The sequence below is a fragment of the Hyla sarda genome, chromosome 1 (genome assembly GCF_029499605.1).
Source record: "Hyla sarda isolate aHylSar1 chromosome 1, aHylSar1.hap1, whole genome shotgun sequence".
NCBI lineage: Eukaryota > Metazoa > Chordata > Amphibia > Anura > Hylidae > Hyla > Hyla sarda.
The window spans coordinates 244,759,384-244,777,360 of NC_079189.1; the positions used below are offsets into that span (position 1 = coordinate 244,759,384).

At 44.2% G+C, this 17,977-nt stretch overlaps 1 protein-coding gene across 6 annotated transcripts in view; it reads left to right on the forward strand.

Annotated features, from left to right (window-relative positions):
* CERS4 (ceramide synthase 4) overlaps nt 1-17,977 on the forward strand; it is a 324,796-nt gene that overhangs the window by 276,034 nt on the left and 30,785 nt on the right. For all 6 annotated transcript variants that reach the window (XM_056569864.1, XM_056569861.1, XM_056569856.1 and 3 more), the window contains one exon: nt 12,063-12,169. In XM_056569864.1, coding sequence (XP_056425839.1) covers nt 12,063-12,169 — 107 coding nt within the window. The remainder of the gene's footprint in view (nt 1-12,062; nt 12,170-17,977) is intronic.

Sequence of the window (17,977 nt, forward strand, 5' to 3'; positions counted from 1 at the left end):
CGCTCCGGCCTATAACACGCACCCTCATTTTACCACGGATATTTGGGTAAAAAAAGTTTTTTACCCAAATATCCATGAAAAAATGAGGGTGCGTGTGTGCGCGTCTATACCCCGATATACCCCCAGGAAAGTCAGGGGAGAGAGGCCGTCGCTGCCCGCTTCTCTCCCCCTGCCTTTCCTGGGGTCTAGAGCGCTGCTGTCGGCCCTTCTCACCCCCTGGTTATCGGCGCCGCTGCCCGTTCTGTCCCCCTGACTATCGGTGCCGGCGCCGATAGCCAGGGGGAGAGAAGCGGTGCCGACAGCCAGGGGGAGAGAAGGGGCAGCGGCACCCATTGCCGGCGCCGCTGCCCCGTTGCCTCCCCCCATCCCCGGTGGCATAATTACCTGAGTCCGGTCCGCGCTGCTCCAGGCCTCCGTGGTGCGTCCCCAGCGTCATTGCTATGCACGGCGCGGCGCTCTGACGTCATGCGCCGCGCCGTTCAGCGCATAGCAATGACGCCGGGGACGCACGACGGAGGCCTGGAGCAGCGGAGCAGTGCGGACCGGACTCAGGTAATTATGCCACCGGGGATGGGGGGAGGCAACGGGGCAGCGGCGCCGGCAATGGGTGCCGCTGCCCCTTCTCTCCCCCTGGCTGTCGGCGCCGCTTCTCTCTCCCTGGCTATCGGCGCCGGCACCGATAGTCAGGGGGACAGAACGGGCAGCGGCGCCGATAGCTAGGGGGAGAGAAGGGCCGGCAGCAGCGCTCTAGACCCCAGGAAAGGCAGGGGGAGAGAAGCGGGCAGCGACGGCCTCTCTCCCCCTGCCTTTCCTGGGGGTGTATCGGCGTATAACACGCACACAGACTTTAGGCTAAAAATTTTAGCCTAAAAAGTGTGTGTTATACGCCGATAAATACGGTAATTGTACCACACACTGTGCCCTCTCAATATAATACTACCACACACTATGTCCTCTGACTACTACCACACACTGCACTCTCTGAATATTGTGGTGTCCCTGCACCCTATTTCATACTGTGCCTTAGTTATTAGTCCCCAAAGTCAGAGTCCCTAGGACTGTCGGAGTTCGCTTCCCTAATTAACCCCTAGTCACCCCTTAGTAACTTGATATTTATAGATATTATCTATGTAAATATGTATATGTTGTTACTCACTTGTTTTAGCGTCGCAGGACCTGCGGCTCATGTGACATGGTTCAGAACTCTATGGTATGTTGAAGGACCTTAGGTGGTTCTTGAGTCACGTGTTTCCCATAATGCCGTGTAACGGTGGGTGACAGTAGTTTCGGACCAATCCAAAACGGCCCGCCCCTGCCCATATAAGGGAGCTGCGGCCATTGATCGCTCTTTGGTTGCTGTCACTGAATGAGGTAGGACCTCCGCAACTTTCAAGTATGTTTACTAGGCCAAAGTCTTGCTGCCTCGGCCTACATCACAGTGGTTATAGATATCTAATTCCCTGCTACTCTCCGCAAGATCACTGGACCTAAACGTACCCCTAAATCCAGCGGATCTATGCAACAGAATCTTTCTAAAGCTAGATTGAGCTTACCTGATCTCAACCAACTGTCAATCACTGCTCAAATACAAATAGACTTTGTTCATGGACTGTTATTGCTATTGTCTGCTTCAGAAAATCTTCAGTAAAAGTTCCTGCAAGTTTCAGTTGACAGTGGTTGTGGACAATCCATTTATTACGCATTCACCTATCGTTCTTGGGAAGGGTGGCGATAGGCCCAGCACCATTACAGTATTTAATCCCCAACTTGGCGTCACGAGTGACAAGGGTTAACAGCGCCCTTTATAATTCAAGAAAAGCAACACCCCAACTACCCTTTATCCCCACCAAGGTACCACAAAGCCTTTTTGGCATATAGTTACATAGTTAGTATGGTTGAAAAAAGACATACGTCCATCAAGTCCAACCAGGGAATTGAAGGGAAGGGTGTAAGGGGATAAGGGAAAGGGATGTAGTTTTATAATTCTGCATAAGCATTAATGTTATTTTGTTCCAGGAATGTATCTAACCCTGTTTTAAAGCTGTTAATTGTTCCTGCTGTGACCAGTTCCTGAGGTAGACCGTTCCATAAATTCACAGTCCTCACGGTAAAGAAGGCGTGTCGCCCCTTTAGACTAAACCTTTTCTTCTCCAGACGGAGGGAGTGCCCCCTCGTCCTTTGAGGGGGTTTAACCTGGAACAGTTTTTCTCCATATTTTTTGTATGGGCCATTTATATACTTATATACGTTTATCATATCCCCCCTTAAACATCTCTTCTCAAGACTAAACAATTGTAACTCCTTTAATCGCTCCTCATAGCTAAGATGTTCCATGCCCCATATAAGTTTAATCGCGTGTCTCTGCACCCTTTCCAACTCCGCAGTGTCCCTTTTATGAACAGGCGACCAAAACTGAACAGCATATTCCAGATGAGGCCGTACCAATGCTTTATAAAGGGGGAGTATTATTTCCCTGTCCCTTGAGTCCATGCCTCTTTTGATACATGACAATATCTTGCCGGCTTTGGAAGCAGCAGCCTGACATTGCATGCTATTCTGTAGTCTGTGATCTACAAGTACACCCAGATCCTTCTCTACCAGTGACTCTGACAGTTTAATCCCCCCTAAGACATACGACGCATGCAGGTTATTAGTACCCAGATGCATAACTTTACATTTATCCACATTGAACCTCATTTGCCAAGTGGATGCCCAGACACTTAGTCTATCCAAGTCATCTTGTAACTTATGCACATCCTCTACGAACAGGATTTGGGTGTGTGCCTGCTGCCGTTGCCACTAGCAAAATTGTACTCCCCCCCCCCCCAATATAACGGACTTTATTCATGTGACGCAAACCGTATTTCTGTGTACAAGAGTGGTGCCCGTGGTGTGCATTCCAAGGGGGCCAGGCGAAAAGTAAGGGGGGAGGCGAAGATTTATTTTCTGCAAGAATGTGTAAACTGCGAAATGAATACATGCTATGATCCTCTGGTCCGGTCAGCACAGGAAGAATTAACCCGCTGCCTGAGAAGCGCGCAAAAAAGTCCCGCGCTGCACCACGTCCCACCCCGAAAGTGTCACAGCCGAAAGGGAACTTGGAAACAGAGGAGTCGTTTCTGGGAGGACAGGAAGTAGGGGCTGCACCGATGACGTCCTTCCTGCTGGCCGCCATTTTGGGGAAGCCCAGTATAAAGGACACCCTGCACAGCGATCTCTTCAGTCTGCACAAGGAGCCAGAGAGTACAGACATGGAGGAGAGCATCGTTCCACATGGTGAGAACAGCAAAATGGCGCCGGAGCAACGGAAAGTTGTGGCGGTCGCAGCCCAACTATTCCAGGATATTGCCAACCATCTGCAGCGGTTATCATTGGACGAAGAGGGGGCCTGCAATCTTCCCCCACTGCCCGATGATGACTGGCCGGATACACCTCCAGGAGACTGCGCTGGGACCCCTGGAGTAGTATCGTCGGTGAGATTGTCCCCTCACCACAGGTCCTGGGGCTCGTGGGCCGAGATCACATCGGAGAAGTCTGCAGTGAGTACCCCACCAGAGGCGGCCTTTTCTTCCTCCTCCAGCCCTGAGCCTGAAATACCCCTATCCATCTTGCCGAGTGCGCGACCGCGCTCACCAGATTTGCCCCAGTGGATTTTTGGGGACGAGCCAGGACTTATCGAGTATATGCACGCGGTTCTACAACCTATACCTGGGAAGCCACTCCCACCAATTCCAACCGCACAAAGAGAAAGGGCCCGTCAGGAAGCCGAGCTAGCTGAGATGATGGACAAATTAAAGGCCCAACACAGAGAACTGTACACTCCTAAGCATGTGCATTTGCTGAGGAAAGGATTCGTTATCAGGAGAATAGTAAAGAAATGGAAGCACTCTACATCCATAAGTGGGATCATCCCCGAGAAGGGGAGGAGCCTTTAGAATGACGAAGAGCAACTGTGGCCAAGTTCGACAAGGTCAGAGGTTATGGGACACTCCTAGATTGCCATACAGGGCAAACCATCCTCGTAAACCGGCGAGCAGTACAGAGGCCATATCTACATAAAAAGTTCTACTCTCTGGAGGTGGGTGAGAGAGTGGAGTACACCCCCGTCCAGGCCTTGCGTGGAGAATGGGCTGCTGCGGTCACAAGACCAACAGCCCCAACACAGCTTCCCTTCAAATACTTTCCGTCTACAGATTGGGAATCGGATCCCTTTAACCTGAGGCCGAAATGGTCTGCTCCTGATGCCTCCACCCACGTACTCAAGGAGGAGGAGCCTCTACAGCATCAGTCATCTGTTTCGTGCAGCACAGTGCCAAGGCCTGCTCAGGACCAAGAAAGTAAGCCCATTGCGGGCACCAAAGACCGTACCTAGACCATCTCGGAGCAATGAGAGTTTGTCTGTTTCCAAGGTACCAACGTATGTATCTAGGCCCTCTCGGAGCAATGAGAGTTTGCCTCTTGCAAGGGTACCAACGAAAGTGCTGTGGCCCACTCCTGGCATGGAGATGGGGCTAAAACCTTATGCACCAACCTTGATCCCGACCAGTAAACCCCTGGTCACCTTGAATCCCACTGTTACCCATTCTATCTCACCAATGTGGTGTGGGACAGTTACATTATCTCCCAGCCAGCCCCTGATGTTGGAAGGGCTAGGGGGTCTACAAGAGGCACAAGAAGAGTACGGAAAAATATTTTCTAAAGGACTGTAAAGTAATGACTGTTGTTTTCTTTGCTAACCACTTTTGTTTTTTAGTAACAAAGTTAAAGACATATGTGCCTAGCAGGACTATGCTAAGACTGTTCCAGTTCCAAGTTCAGTAACGTAACCATTAACCTCTTAACGACCAAGGACGTCCGGGGACATCCTGGCACCCTGTGCCTTAAGGACCAAGGATGTCCTGGTGTTTCTCCGGTCTCTGCCGCCCACCAGGCAGAGGTCGGAACGGCATTCCTGCTGAAATCCTTCAGCAGGCATGCCGTGCAAATGCCAAGGGGGGTCATCAGACCCCCCCATGTCGGCGATCGGCGCAAATCACGAGTGAATTTACACTTTCGATTTGCGCCGATTCTGGGTCATACGAGTCTATGGTGACCCGGAATAGAAGGGGGATCGCGGTTGTCCATGACACCCAGGATCCCCCTGTAGAGATAGGAGTGAGGTGGCAGGGGTGCCACCCCTCCTATCCCTGCTATTGGTGGTCTAGACGTGACCACCAATAGCAGATCGGGGGCGGCGGGCATTACTTTCGGTTTCCCCGTTGTGCCCACCCATAATAGGTGGGGCAGGACGGGGAAGTCCACTCACCCATTTGGCGATGTTGCAAAACTATAACTCCCAGCATGCCCAGAGAGCTTTTAAGGCATGCTGGGATTTGCAGTTTTGCAACAGCTGGAGGTCTACAGTTTGAGACCACTGCACAGTGATCTCTATACTGTGCACCTCCAGATCTTGCAAAACTACAACTGATAGCATGCCCACACAGCAGTTTGCTGTCCGGGCATGCTGGGATTTGTAGTTTTGCAACATCTGGAGGTCCACAGTTTGGAGACCACTGTGCAGTGGTCTCTAAGCTACAGCTCTCCAGATGTTGCAAAACTGCAAATCCCAGCATGCTCAAACAGCAAACAGCTGTCTCTGCATGCTGGGAGTTGTAGTTGCACACCTCCAGCTGTAGCATAACTACATCTCCCAGCATGCCTTTCGGCGATCAGTACATGCTGGGAGTTGAAGTTATGCAACAGCTGGAGGCACACTGGTTGGAAAATACTGAGTTAGGTAACTGAAGGTTTTGCAACCAGTGTGCCTCCAGCTGTTGCAAAAGTACAACTCCCAGCATGCACGGTCTGTCAGTACATGCTGGGAATTGTAGTTTTGAAACAGCTGGAGGTTCCCCTCCCCCCCCCCATGTGAATGTACAGGGTACATTCACACAGGCAGTTTTACAGTTAATTTTCTGCTTCAAGTTTGGGCTGCGGCAAATTTGTCGCCGCAGCACAAACTCCTAGCGGTAAACTCACTGTAAACGCCCGCCAGTGTGAATGTACCCTAAAAACACTACACTACACTAACACATAATAAAGAGTAAAACCCTACATATACACCCCCTTACATTGTCCCCCCCCCCCAATAAAAATGAAAAACGTATCGTACGGCAGTGTTTCCAAAACGGTGCCTCCAGCTGTTGCAAAACAACAACTCCCAGCATTTCCGGACAGCCACTGACTGTTCAGGCATGCTGGGAGTTTATCAACAGCTGGAGGCACCCTGTTTGGGAATCATTGGCGTAAATCCCCCTATGTCCACCCCTATGCAATCCCTATGAAGTCCTCAAATGCGCATGGCGCTCTCTCACTTCAGAGCCCTGTCGTATTTCAAGGAAACAGTTAAGGGCCACATATGGGGTATTTCCGTACTCGGGAGAAATTTCACTACAAATTTTGGGGGCTTTTTATCCTTTTACCCCGTTATGAAAAGGAAAAGTTGGGGTCTATACCAGCCTGTTGGTTTTAAATATTTTTTTTTTTTTTTACACTAACATGCTGGTGTTGCCCCATACTTTTTATTTTCACAAGTGGTAAAAGCAAAAAAAGACCTCCAAATTTGTAACGCAATTTCTCCTGAGTACGGAAATACCCCAGATGTGGGTGTAAAATGTTGTACGGACGCACAACAAGGCTCACGAGTGAGAGTGCACTATGTACATTTGAGGTCTAAATAGGTGATTTGCCCAGGGGTGGCTGAATTTACAGCGGTTCTGACATAAACGCAAAAAAAAAAAAATTACCCACATGTGACCCCATTTTGGAATCTACACCCCTCACGGAATGTAACAAGGGGTATAGTGAGCCTTAACTCCTCACAGGTGTTTGACGAATTTTCATTAAAGATGGATGGGAAAATGAGAAGAAAAAAATTTTTTTCACTAAAATGCTGGTGTTACCCTAAATTTTTCATTTTCACCAGGGAAAATAGGAAAAAAGCCCCCCAAAATTTGTAACCCCATTTCTATTGAGTAAGAACATACCCCATATGTGGATGTAAAGTGCTCTGCTGGCGCACTACAATGCTCAGAAGAGAAGGAGCGCCATTGGGATTTTGAAGAGAAAATTTGTTCGTAATTGAAGGCCACTTGTGTTTACAAAGCCCCCATAGTGCCAGAACAATGGACCCCCCCACATGTGACCCCATTTTGGAAACTACACCCCTCATGTAATGTAATAAAGGGTACAGTGAGCATTTACCCCCCACAGGTGTCTGGCAGATTTTTGGAACAGTGATCCGTGAAAATGAAAAATTTAATTTTCCATTTGCACAGCCCACTGTTCCAAAGATCTGTCAAACGCCAGTGGGGTGTAAATGCTCACTGCACCACTTGTTAAATTCTGTGAGGTGTGTAGTTTCCAAAATAGGGTCACATGTGGGGGGGTCCACTGTTCTGGCACCACGGGGGGCTTTGTAAATGCACATGGCCCCTGACTACCATTCCAAACGAATTCTCTTTCCAAAAGCTCAATGGCGCTCCTCCTCTTCTGAGCATTGTAGTTCGCCCGTAGTGTACTTCAGGTCAACTTATGGGGTACCTCCATACTCAGAAGAGATGGGGTTACAAATGTGCTGCTATTAACCCTTGCAAAAATGTGAAATTTGGGGGGAAACACACATTTTAGTGAAAAAAAACATTTTTTTACATATGCAAAAGTCGTGAAACCCCTGTGGGGTATTAAGGCTCACTTTATTCCTTGTTACGTTCCTCAAGGGGTCTAGTTTCCAAAATGGTATGCCATGTGTTTTTTTTTTTTTTTTTGCTGTTCTGGCACCATAGGGGCTTCCTAAATGCAAGATGCCCCACAAAAACCATTTCTGAAAAACGTACTCTCCAAAATCCCCTTGTCGCTCCTTCGCTTCTGAGCCCTCTACTGCGCCCGCCGAACAATTTACATAGACATATGAGGTATGTCCTTACTGGAGAGAAATTGGGCTACAAATATAAGTATACATTTTCTCCTTTTACCCCTTGTAAAAATTCAAAAATTGGGTTTACAAGAACATGCGAGTGTAAAAAATGAAGATTGTGAATTTTCTCCTTCACTTTGCTGCTATTCCTGTGAAACACCTAAAGGGTTAAAATGCTGACTGAATGTCATTTTGAATACTTTGGGGGTGCAGTTTTTATAATGGGGTCATTTGTGGGGTATTTCTAATATGAAGACCCTTCAAATCCACTTCAAACCTGAACTGGTGCGTGAAAAATAGTGAGTTTGACAATTTTGTGAAAAATTTGAAAATTGCTGCTGAACTTTGAAGCCCTCTGATGTCTTCCAAAAGTAAAAACATGTCAATTTTATGATTCAAACATAAAGTAGACATATTGGAAATGTGAATAAAAATATTTTTTTTGGGAATATCCATTTTCCTTACAAGCAGAGAGCTTCAAAGTTATAAAAAAAATTTCAAATTTTTCATCACATTTTGGGATTTTTCACCAAGAAAGGATGCAAGTTACCACAAAATGTTACCACTATGTTAAAGTAGAATATGTCATGAAAAAACTATCTCGAAATCAGAATGATAACTAAAAGCATTCCAGAGTTATTAATGTTTAAAGTGACAGTGGTCAGATGTGCAAAAAATGCTCTGGTCCTTAAGGGGTTAAGCTTTGTGCCTGACCATCAGGTCAAGAGACTCCTAACCAGTAGGAGATTCATAAGTTTTGTACCAGGCTGATTTGTGGCAGATGTGAAACATAGACTCCTAGTGTAGGTGGACTGCAGATCCTTACACGTCCGTTTGTGTATATATCCCTATATTTATGAGACTCTCTTGCTAAAAATTGCTCTTATCAGGTGTATGCGCCTGAACCTTGTTGGAGTGTTAATAAATATGTAAGTCTGTGTAATAAAAATGTATATGGTTCTTGTACACAGAAAAAATAGCCTTGTGTCTGTGTACATAAAAAGTAAGTAAGTGTTGTACACGAAAAATGTCCGCTAGATGTACGTGTACACTAAAAACAAAAAAAATTTAAATAATTCTTGTATACATGTACATACAAATGTATAAAAAAAAATACGAAAAAGGTGCTTTAGTAGTTGCTAAATAGGTGACTCTCCCGGCTCCTCTGAGAGTAGCATTACAGTCGCCAATCGCTAGCACCTGTCGTAAAAAATAAACTACCCCTAAGATACCAAGACTGACTACTGAGCAGTACTTGCACACATAGTACCTTAAATTGCTCACTTAAATGTACTACCTCAGTCTTCTTCAGTACATACACAAAATAAAAATATGTCTCACACTCAAGAAACACTTTAGGAATTGTAGCCTATTGATATCCAATTCCTGCCACTGTTAGGTACACTCATCTTCTCTCTTCTCTTTATTACGTGTGTGAGATGCTCTACCTGGCCAGTAGGTGCTCTCGCGAGCTTAAGATTAAACACGTTTTTCTAAAGGTAACCTAGGTAAGGTTATAATGTTGTGTTCTAGGGGTGAGTAGCGTGTAGCCGATAGACCCTAGTAGCTAACTTTATTGGTAGATATACCCAATATACCCTTCTGTGTAGTAACGGGTGACTCATCATGGCAAAACAAAAGAAAATGTGGTGAGATTTCAAAAATGTTTAGTCAGCTTGAAACTAAAGGTATAGAGAGCTGCACTAATGTCTAGTTAGCCTCACAAATGTACAGAGAGCTATAAAAATGTCTAAGGAGCTAGAAACTAATGTCTAGATAGCTTCATAATGTCTAGATAGCTTCATAATGTCTAGTAAGCTTCATAGTTGCCTAGTAAGGATATTAGACTAAAAGAAAGATTTCATCAGAATGTATATAGAATGTTTATAATTCTGTCCTTGTCCTAGTCCCTCTACCTTAGGGGACAGGCGTCAGGGTCGACTTGTTTTAAGTAAGGGGGTTTGTGGTGTCCCGGCACCGTATTTCATACTGTGCCTTAGTTATTTGTCCCCAAAGTCAGAGTCCCTAGGACTGTCGGGGTTCGCTTCCCTAATTAACCCCTAGTCACCCCTTAGTAACTTGATATTTATAGATATTATCTATGTAAATATGTATATGTTGTTTTAGCGTCGCAGGACCTGCAGGTCATGTGACACGGTTCAGAACTCTATGGTATGTTGAAGGACCTTAGGTGAGTGATAGTTGTTTCGGACAATCCAAATGGCCCGCCCCTGCCCATATAAGGGAGCTGCTTCAGAAAATCTTCAGTAAAAGTTCCTGCAAGTTTCAGTTGACAGTGGTTGTGGACAATCCATTTATTACGCATTCACGTATCATTCTAAGGAAGAGTGGCGATAGGCCCAGCACCATTACAGTATTTAACCCCCACCCTGGTGTCACGAGTGACAAGGGTTAACAGCGCCCTTTATAATACAAGAAAAGCAACACCCCAACTACTCTATATCCCCACCAAGGTACCACAATATAAACCTGCCACATACTGTACCCTCTGAATATGATACTACCACACACTGTACCCTCTGGATATAACCTTGCCGTACAGTTCACCCTCTGAATACAATACTGCAACATATTGGGACACATAAAAACTTTACCACCCCAGAAATTCCTTATCATATACACTATATCTCTGAAATACAAAACACTCTGTGCCCCTCACATATAGTAATCATGTCCTGTCCTGTGAAACCACATAATAAAAATGCCCCTTCCTTGTTCCCCACATAATAATAATGCCCCCTGTCCTGTGCCCGCCACATATAATAATGCCCTGTCCTGTGCTCCCACATAATAATAATGTCCCTTGTCCTGTGACCCGCACATATAATAATAATAACGCCCTGTCCTGTTCCTCCACATAATAATAATGTTCCATAAAAAAACAACAACAATAATACTCTACTAGAGCATGTTCCCACATGGCGTATTTTGCTGCATATTTGCTGCTGCATATTCTCTTTCCCATTGAAGTCAATGGGTAGCAATATCAGCTGGGTATTTTGCTACCCATTGACTTCAATGGGAAAGAAAATATGACGCAAAATACGGCACACTGGATCTCCTGGCAGGCGCGATGAGGTCACATCATCGCGCTGCACTGCCGGGGGATCCTCTCAGCGGCTCACACGCTTGAGAGCATGAAGTGGATGCTGCATGTGAGCGTGAATGGTGGAGGGGGGAGCTGACAGCTCCTGCTCCACCATTCAAGTGACTAACTGCCTCTGTGGAAGCATTGCTGGGGTGACAAGATTACTTCCCACTTGGTGATGTCACCTTACTTGGGGGGTGTTACCCGCTGCAGTCCGCACCCCCCTAGCAATGCCACTGCGGACTGAGCCATGATTTACCTTGTACTGTTACTTGAATTCATCAGGTAGGCATGGGTAGCCTTAGGCCACATTCACTCGGCAGAATTTCCTGAAAAAAACATTACAGCCGAACATTCCGGAGGCAGCAGGCGCCGGCAGAACAAACCTGCGATAAGCCAGCTCAAAAATGTGCCTTCTCTATAGACAGCAATGTATTTCCAAGCAGAAGTTCCATAGTGAAAATATCTGCCATGAAATAAAAATTCTGGACTGAACATGTAAGTTCTTTCTGCTCAGTCCAGAATTTCAAGTTTCCACCACACAAAATTCTGCCGCACAATCCCAGGGAAAACAAAAAAATTGGGAGTCTGCTGCAACAGAATTTCCGAGCTGAATTTTTTAAATGTTGTGGTTATTGCTTACCAAAAGTAGTCTGAGGAAGGATTACCAGTGAATTGGTGTCAGGTCATAGGTGCCCAAGGCTCACAGATGTATGTGGAGTGAAGTCAAGCCCATCTGATCTGATCCCAACAAATTGATGATAATTTTCTATCATAGCCAGCATTAAGTTATCAGACCATCATAGCTATGATATATATATATATACTCATCCTGTTTTAAATATAAAGGTATGAAAAAAAGCCAAAAACATGTGGATGTTTATACTATAATGAAATCTATAGGAAGTTATTTTCATTAAAAAATGTTATTCTGTGTTTTGAACTCTGTTTACTTTAACCCTAAAGTGATCTTCCTAAAAAGTGTCCTTTATTTCCCAGTTAGCAAAGATGTGCAATTACAGCAAGTGGAAGAGGACGTGTAATGTCTTGTTTATCGTTTTTGCCTTGGTTTTCAGCATCACTCGTCTATTTCTCCTACCCACAAGGTGAGATCTGAAAGCTTGACTAGATTTAGTTGTGTTGTTTTCTGCTAGGAAAGCCAAATAATATAATGGCCCAGGTTTTCGGCCACATATTTACATATATTTTTATGAATTTGTTAGTAAATAGGTCAGGTAGCACTGACATCATTAAGCCATGCCCCTTTTTTTTTTTTTTTTGCTTTTTCCATGATTGTGTTGGGTTCACACAATTTTTCACAAAATCTGCGGCCGAAAATCTACTTCACACAGCCCATGGAGAGTCGCCTCCATTCAGACTCGTAGTGGGAAACACGCTGCAACTTTACAATGAAATCCACCTGTGTGAACGTTCTCTGCACCGCCCGTCATCAGCCTCGGAGAAAACTTAGCTCCGGGCTGCTGAGGTACCGGGCAGCTGCAGGGGAGATCACGGGGGTCCCCTGCAGCAGCCCGGTACCTCAGCATCCCGGAGGTAAGTTTTCTCCAAGGCTGATGACGGGCGGTGCAGGGGATGGGGCATTGTGACATCACGGTGCGCCCCCTTGTGACGTCATACCCCGCCCCCTCAATGCAAGTCTATGGGAGGGGACGTAATGCTCCTTCCATAGACTTGCTTTGAGGGGGGCGGACGTGACATCATGATGCCCCGTCCCCTGCAACGCCCGTCATTAGCCTTGAAGAAAACTTAACTCCGGGCTTCTGTGGTACCGGACTGAGGTAGGGGATGAGATGTCTAACAGCAAAGTACCCCTTTATCCTCTTAAAGGGGTATTCCTTAAGGAGTTAAGGATGGCCTTAAGGATGAAGCCAATTTTCATTTATGCATTATATTTTTCCCTACTTTCCTTTTAAGAGCCATATCTCTTTTAATGTTCCATCCCCATACCTATATGAGGGCTTGTCTTGGCATGATCAATTGTGCTTTGTAATAACGACACCTTATTTTACCATAAAATGTACTGATAAACTATAAAAATAATAATTTGTGGGGGGAAATTTTGCCATTTTTGGGGGAATTATTCTTATCACAGTGCTCCTAATGGTAAAAATGAAATGTTCTGTTTATTCTGTAGTTCAATGCAATAAAAATGATTGTAAAACTTTCAAAAATAACCTCATAGGTTGTATAATGCTTTGCATATTGCATAGTGTTATACAGTGAGATCAGCTTTCCACTGATATAGTCTAGGTAAGCCAGGCTACATCGAAGACTTGACTGTAGGTGGCAATATAGGGGACCCTCTGCCAGTATTATATTTCATGTTATAGTTCATGCACCTGTAAGCGTAATGTCCCCAAAGGGTTAACCCATAGAGGACACGTAATGTACATGTATGTCGCTGTGCCCTGGTGATCTGGATTTTATTAGTGCTCTTGTAACTATCTTACTCCCGGCCAAATCCGTATACAGAATCTATATACCGAAGTATACCAAAGTAAATCAAACTGAGCCATTGTCAGTTTCAAATGTTTTTGCCCTTTATTAGGCTGTCCACTCAATTATATAACCTCTTTACTTAGCATAAGTTCCCACCCTCACTAGTGGGATGTTCTAGCATATACGGAGTGAGCAAATAGCATGGGGGATGGGCATTGTCCTCATGGCCATTAACTTCCTCTACACCAGTGTTTCTCAATTCCAGTCCTCAGGTCCCCCTAACAGGTCATGTTTTCAGGATTTCCTTAGTCTTTCACAGGTGATATAATTTTGGTGATGCCTGATTCACTAACCATAATTATGTCACCTGTGAAAGACTTCGAAAATCCTGAAAACATGACCTGTTAGGGGGCCCTGAGGACTGGAATTGAGAAACACTGCTCTACACGATGGTGGGGGCGATATGGAAGAGAGCAGATGGGGGAGGAGTGGACAAGTAACAAAGAAGAATGGAGTCCTCATCCTAAATGGGCATTTTACATATACAGTATATAAAATTTATATATACCCACATTTACATCACAATCCTCCCTAAAATGACCATTTTCCCTTTCCCTAATTTCCATCATCCTAACTCATCTGCCCCAATGTGTTTTCTCGAACGCTTCACTGTACTTTAGACGACCCATGGCTTGTCCATGGACCCCCTTAGCCTCAGACTTTACACATATGGAGTCAGATGCTGTCCCTATGGGTCACTGGTGTTATAGATGGCATTGAAGCTCTGTAAGGGGGTGTAGGCTTCATCTGTAATCTCAAAGTCCACATTCGTCATCATTGGCGTGGCATTCTCGACGATCGTCTCACACTTCTTCTTTAGGCAAAGCAAAACACAACACACAACAAAGTTATTTTACTTGACCTATAGCTCTAAACTCATCTGGGGCCCCCCTTGGGACTCCTATAGCATCAATATACACAAAGGGATCAAAACTCCCAGCAGGGGCTGCACGTTTACTTCTAAAGTGTGGTTTGGGTTCCTTTGTAGGTTCGGTAATGGAAGTGTGTATGGGCAGACGTGTCTTGACTAATGTGCATTTTTCAGTTCAATTCCCTTCTAATCGGATTCTAAGCTTCATATCCCCAAGTATCCCATACTTTACAATAGTTACCATTTACTCATCCCACTAGCTAGGTCTATCCTTTCTATAATCTTACACCAAGTATTCCTTTTCTTTATATCATTATCACTCACTGAAATACTTATTGCACCCCGCTATTTGTACATGTTCACCAACTGATTCTCCTTTACATTTTCACATCCTAACAATCCGTTGCGATTATCTTTCCCTTTTGAACAACCATGGTTATGTACAGAAATAGATTTAACAGTTATCAGAAAATATATCTTAGATACATCTATACGGGACCATCATATGTAAACGTCTCTTTCCTCACTTATTTCCTGACACAACCTCATAGGGTTTAAGGAAATGGGTGACAATTACAGAATCTGTACTAGGCACAACTTTATAAAAGGTTCTTAATTGTATTCTTTACTGTATCTATGGTTAGGGATCAGTACATTCAGAGAAGGACATACTGATATTGGCCCACCCCAGGCAGTTAGATGAAGTCTACTCATATTCTCTGAAACAGGTAAGATTATTATGGCGCGTGTTGGTCAGGTACCTTTATTGTTTTACCTAGGTCATATGTCAGATGTAAATGATGACGTCTGTACAAACCCTCTTTCTGCATTGTTGAATCCTGAGGCCACCCAATGTACGGACATTACTACACACATAGCTCCCCTTTGCTTAATGTATGGGGTCATATATGTTACCATGGGGTACAAGACTGCTGGCACATACATTTTCTTACCAACTCTCCGGATGCCGTCTTTGCCCTGTACCACCTCTTTCTTCTTTCATTGGTCTCAACATGCATAGCTGGTTCCTGCAAGAGACCTAACCAGAAAATTCCACATTGCCCATCCACCTGTACACTTTGTACCATAACTGTGGGGGAACAGGAGCACTGCAGCATTGGCAGCCTCCTTCACCATTTAGTCCCCTTGACTTCTGGGGCTGTTTCCTTCATGTGGCTCTGATCTTTACAATGTCCCCTTTCTCTGGCCGCTCTCGGACTTTGAACACTTGAATTACAAACTACAGATTGGTTCGCTCAAGGATTCAACAACACTTTTACTCCAATAGGCCCATACTTGTGAGCGGTAATTAAAGTATACACGTACTCATTGTTTCATACCTTCAGATGTCTTACACAGCTCAGTGAATACCTTCAACTCTACTTCTCTGAACCACCAGCTCAGATCGAGTGGTTTATTGTAGTAGAACTTCATTCTGCCTGTGGTCACCATATATCCTGTCTTATGTTATACATCTTTATATTACTTGAAACAATCTCACATTTATAACTCAGCATCAACCATGGATTCTCTGATATCCTATCATGGCTCTTGAATTTTTGACCTTTATAAATCTAAGACAATCAGCATCTTCGTGTTACACAAAATTATCATTATGAAGTTATCTACTCAAAATTGATGTTATTCAAATAAATACAGTGTAGAATGTATAGGTATATCACATTGTGTATGCAGGTACTATAAGCACATTCAAGGTTAAACAGTAGATATGTAGTTTCTTCAATTTAATGCGACTGTGTTTCAGTAGACCAAGGCTGTTCTGTCAATCTTCCTATAAGCCCCACCTTTCTCCTCCCACTCCTCTATGTCACTGGTCACCACCCCTCTGAGTCTGGCTTTTTGTCCTCCCTCCTGTTCGAGAAATAACCAATCACCATCGAACGTCGAGGTATACTTGGCTTCCTGTGTTATTTACATGGAGACATACAATACACATGTAACATGTAACAATACCAACATTTACAAATTCTCAACATACAACACACAGGGCCCACATTCTCACCAAAAACAAAATGTAAAAGAATAAAAATATACAGAGCTCTTTCAAAAATTGGGAAAAATCACCTTCATTGCGCATTATTTATAATCAACAAACCAGTAACTGATTTTAAATGCTTAAGGTAATATTCATTAATTAAATAGTGATTACTTTTTAATTTATTTTACGTTTTATTTTATTCTCCTTGGCCAAACTTCTTCTCTGTTTCCTCCTATAATATAATCAGACCATTAATTGCATTTCCTTATAAATGTCTTTTTTTTATCCATCTTGCACTCCTGTGAAAACAAACTTATTAAGAAATTAATAAAATATCATCAAATAGGTTCGTTATTACATAAACATGTACATACACAGCTTCACCAGAAACCATTCACTGGTCATACTCCATGTATTCCTAATTCATCATACATGCTTCACTATAATAGGTGTGTTAAAATGGCTGCCGGGGAGTGGAGGTGGGAACTAATTGGGTGAGCTAAAATGGTTGCTGGGGGAGGAACTTCACTTCTGGGGGTGGTAACATGGCTTCCCCCCATACAGAGTAAACATGTGGCAGAGACTAGCAGCCTCATGGCTATCTCCAGAAAGTGAGAGAGAGATGAATAAAGGTAAAATCTTAACATTATCTGGGGTGTGATTTTAGGGTGTCACTCCATAAGGGATTCTTAGCTCCATAATGATAGCATTATACGACAGTCCTATTTTCACACTGCTGTATGACTATATATAACACTGCTATATCTATAAACCTTCTTATCCTATCAACCATCAATATATTTCAAACTTGCAACTGCCTTAATATCTATAATTCATCCATTCCATTCTGAACTCACCACAAGTTTTCCATCAAAACTTCACTTATTTTTTCCTTACTCTATAACACTCCCATCATACTTTCTATTAATTCCATTATACATACAAGCTTTTTTTTCAGATTCTCCAGCTTTTATAAGTTTTCCATCTTTGCACACTCTCTGGCCCCCTACAGCTCCCCTCCCCCTTTCCTTTCAGCACAGCGAGGTCTGTGAAGACTGCAAAGATAGGCCCCCCTGCTTGTCTTTACAACACAGTGATGTCTGTGCAGGAAATGTAAACCTGGAGCCCTCTAACTAGAGCCCACAAGCCCCCCTTCCTCCTGCTCTTTTTCTTTCTTGGTGGGGAGTAGCTGCAGACCTCCAGCTGTTGAACAACTAAAACCCCTCTTAACCCCTGTTCTTTAAAAGATATCTTTAAAACACTAATACATTAGGATTCAATCAACAAACACTTTCGTAACTAGGTCTAGTAATACATTAGCTAGCTTAACATTAATTCATGGACACTTAAGACAAGACACATTTTCAATCAGTTGCAATGGGGCAAGTTCCGGGAATCTGTTATTGCCGGGAAAATCCCTTGTACCCCCAGTCCTAGATAAGATCTATTTATGACTCTATACCAGACATCCTGCGCCCCCCAGTCCTAGACCATCTATCTATTTACGACTCTGTCCTAAACATC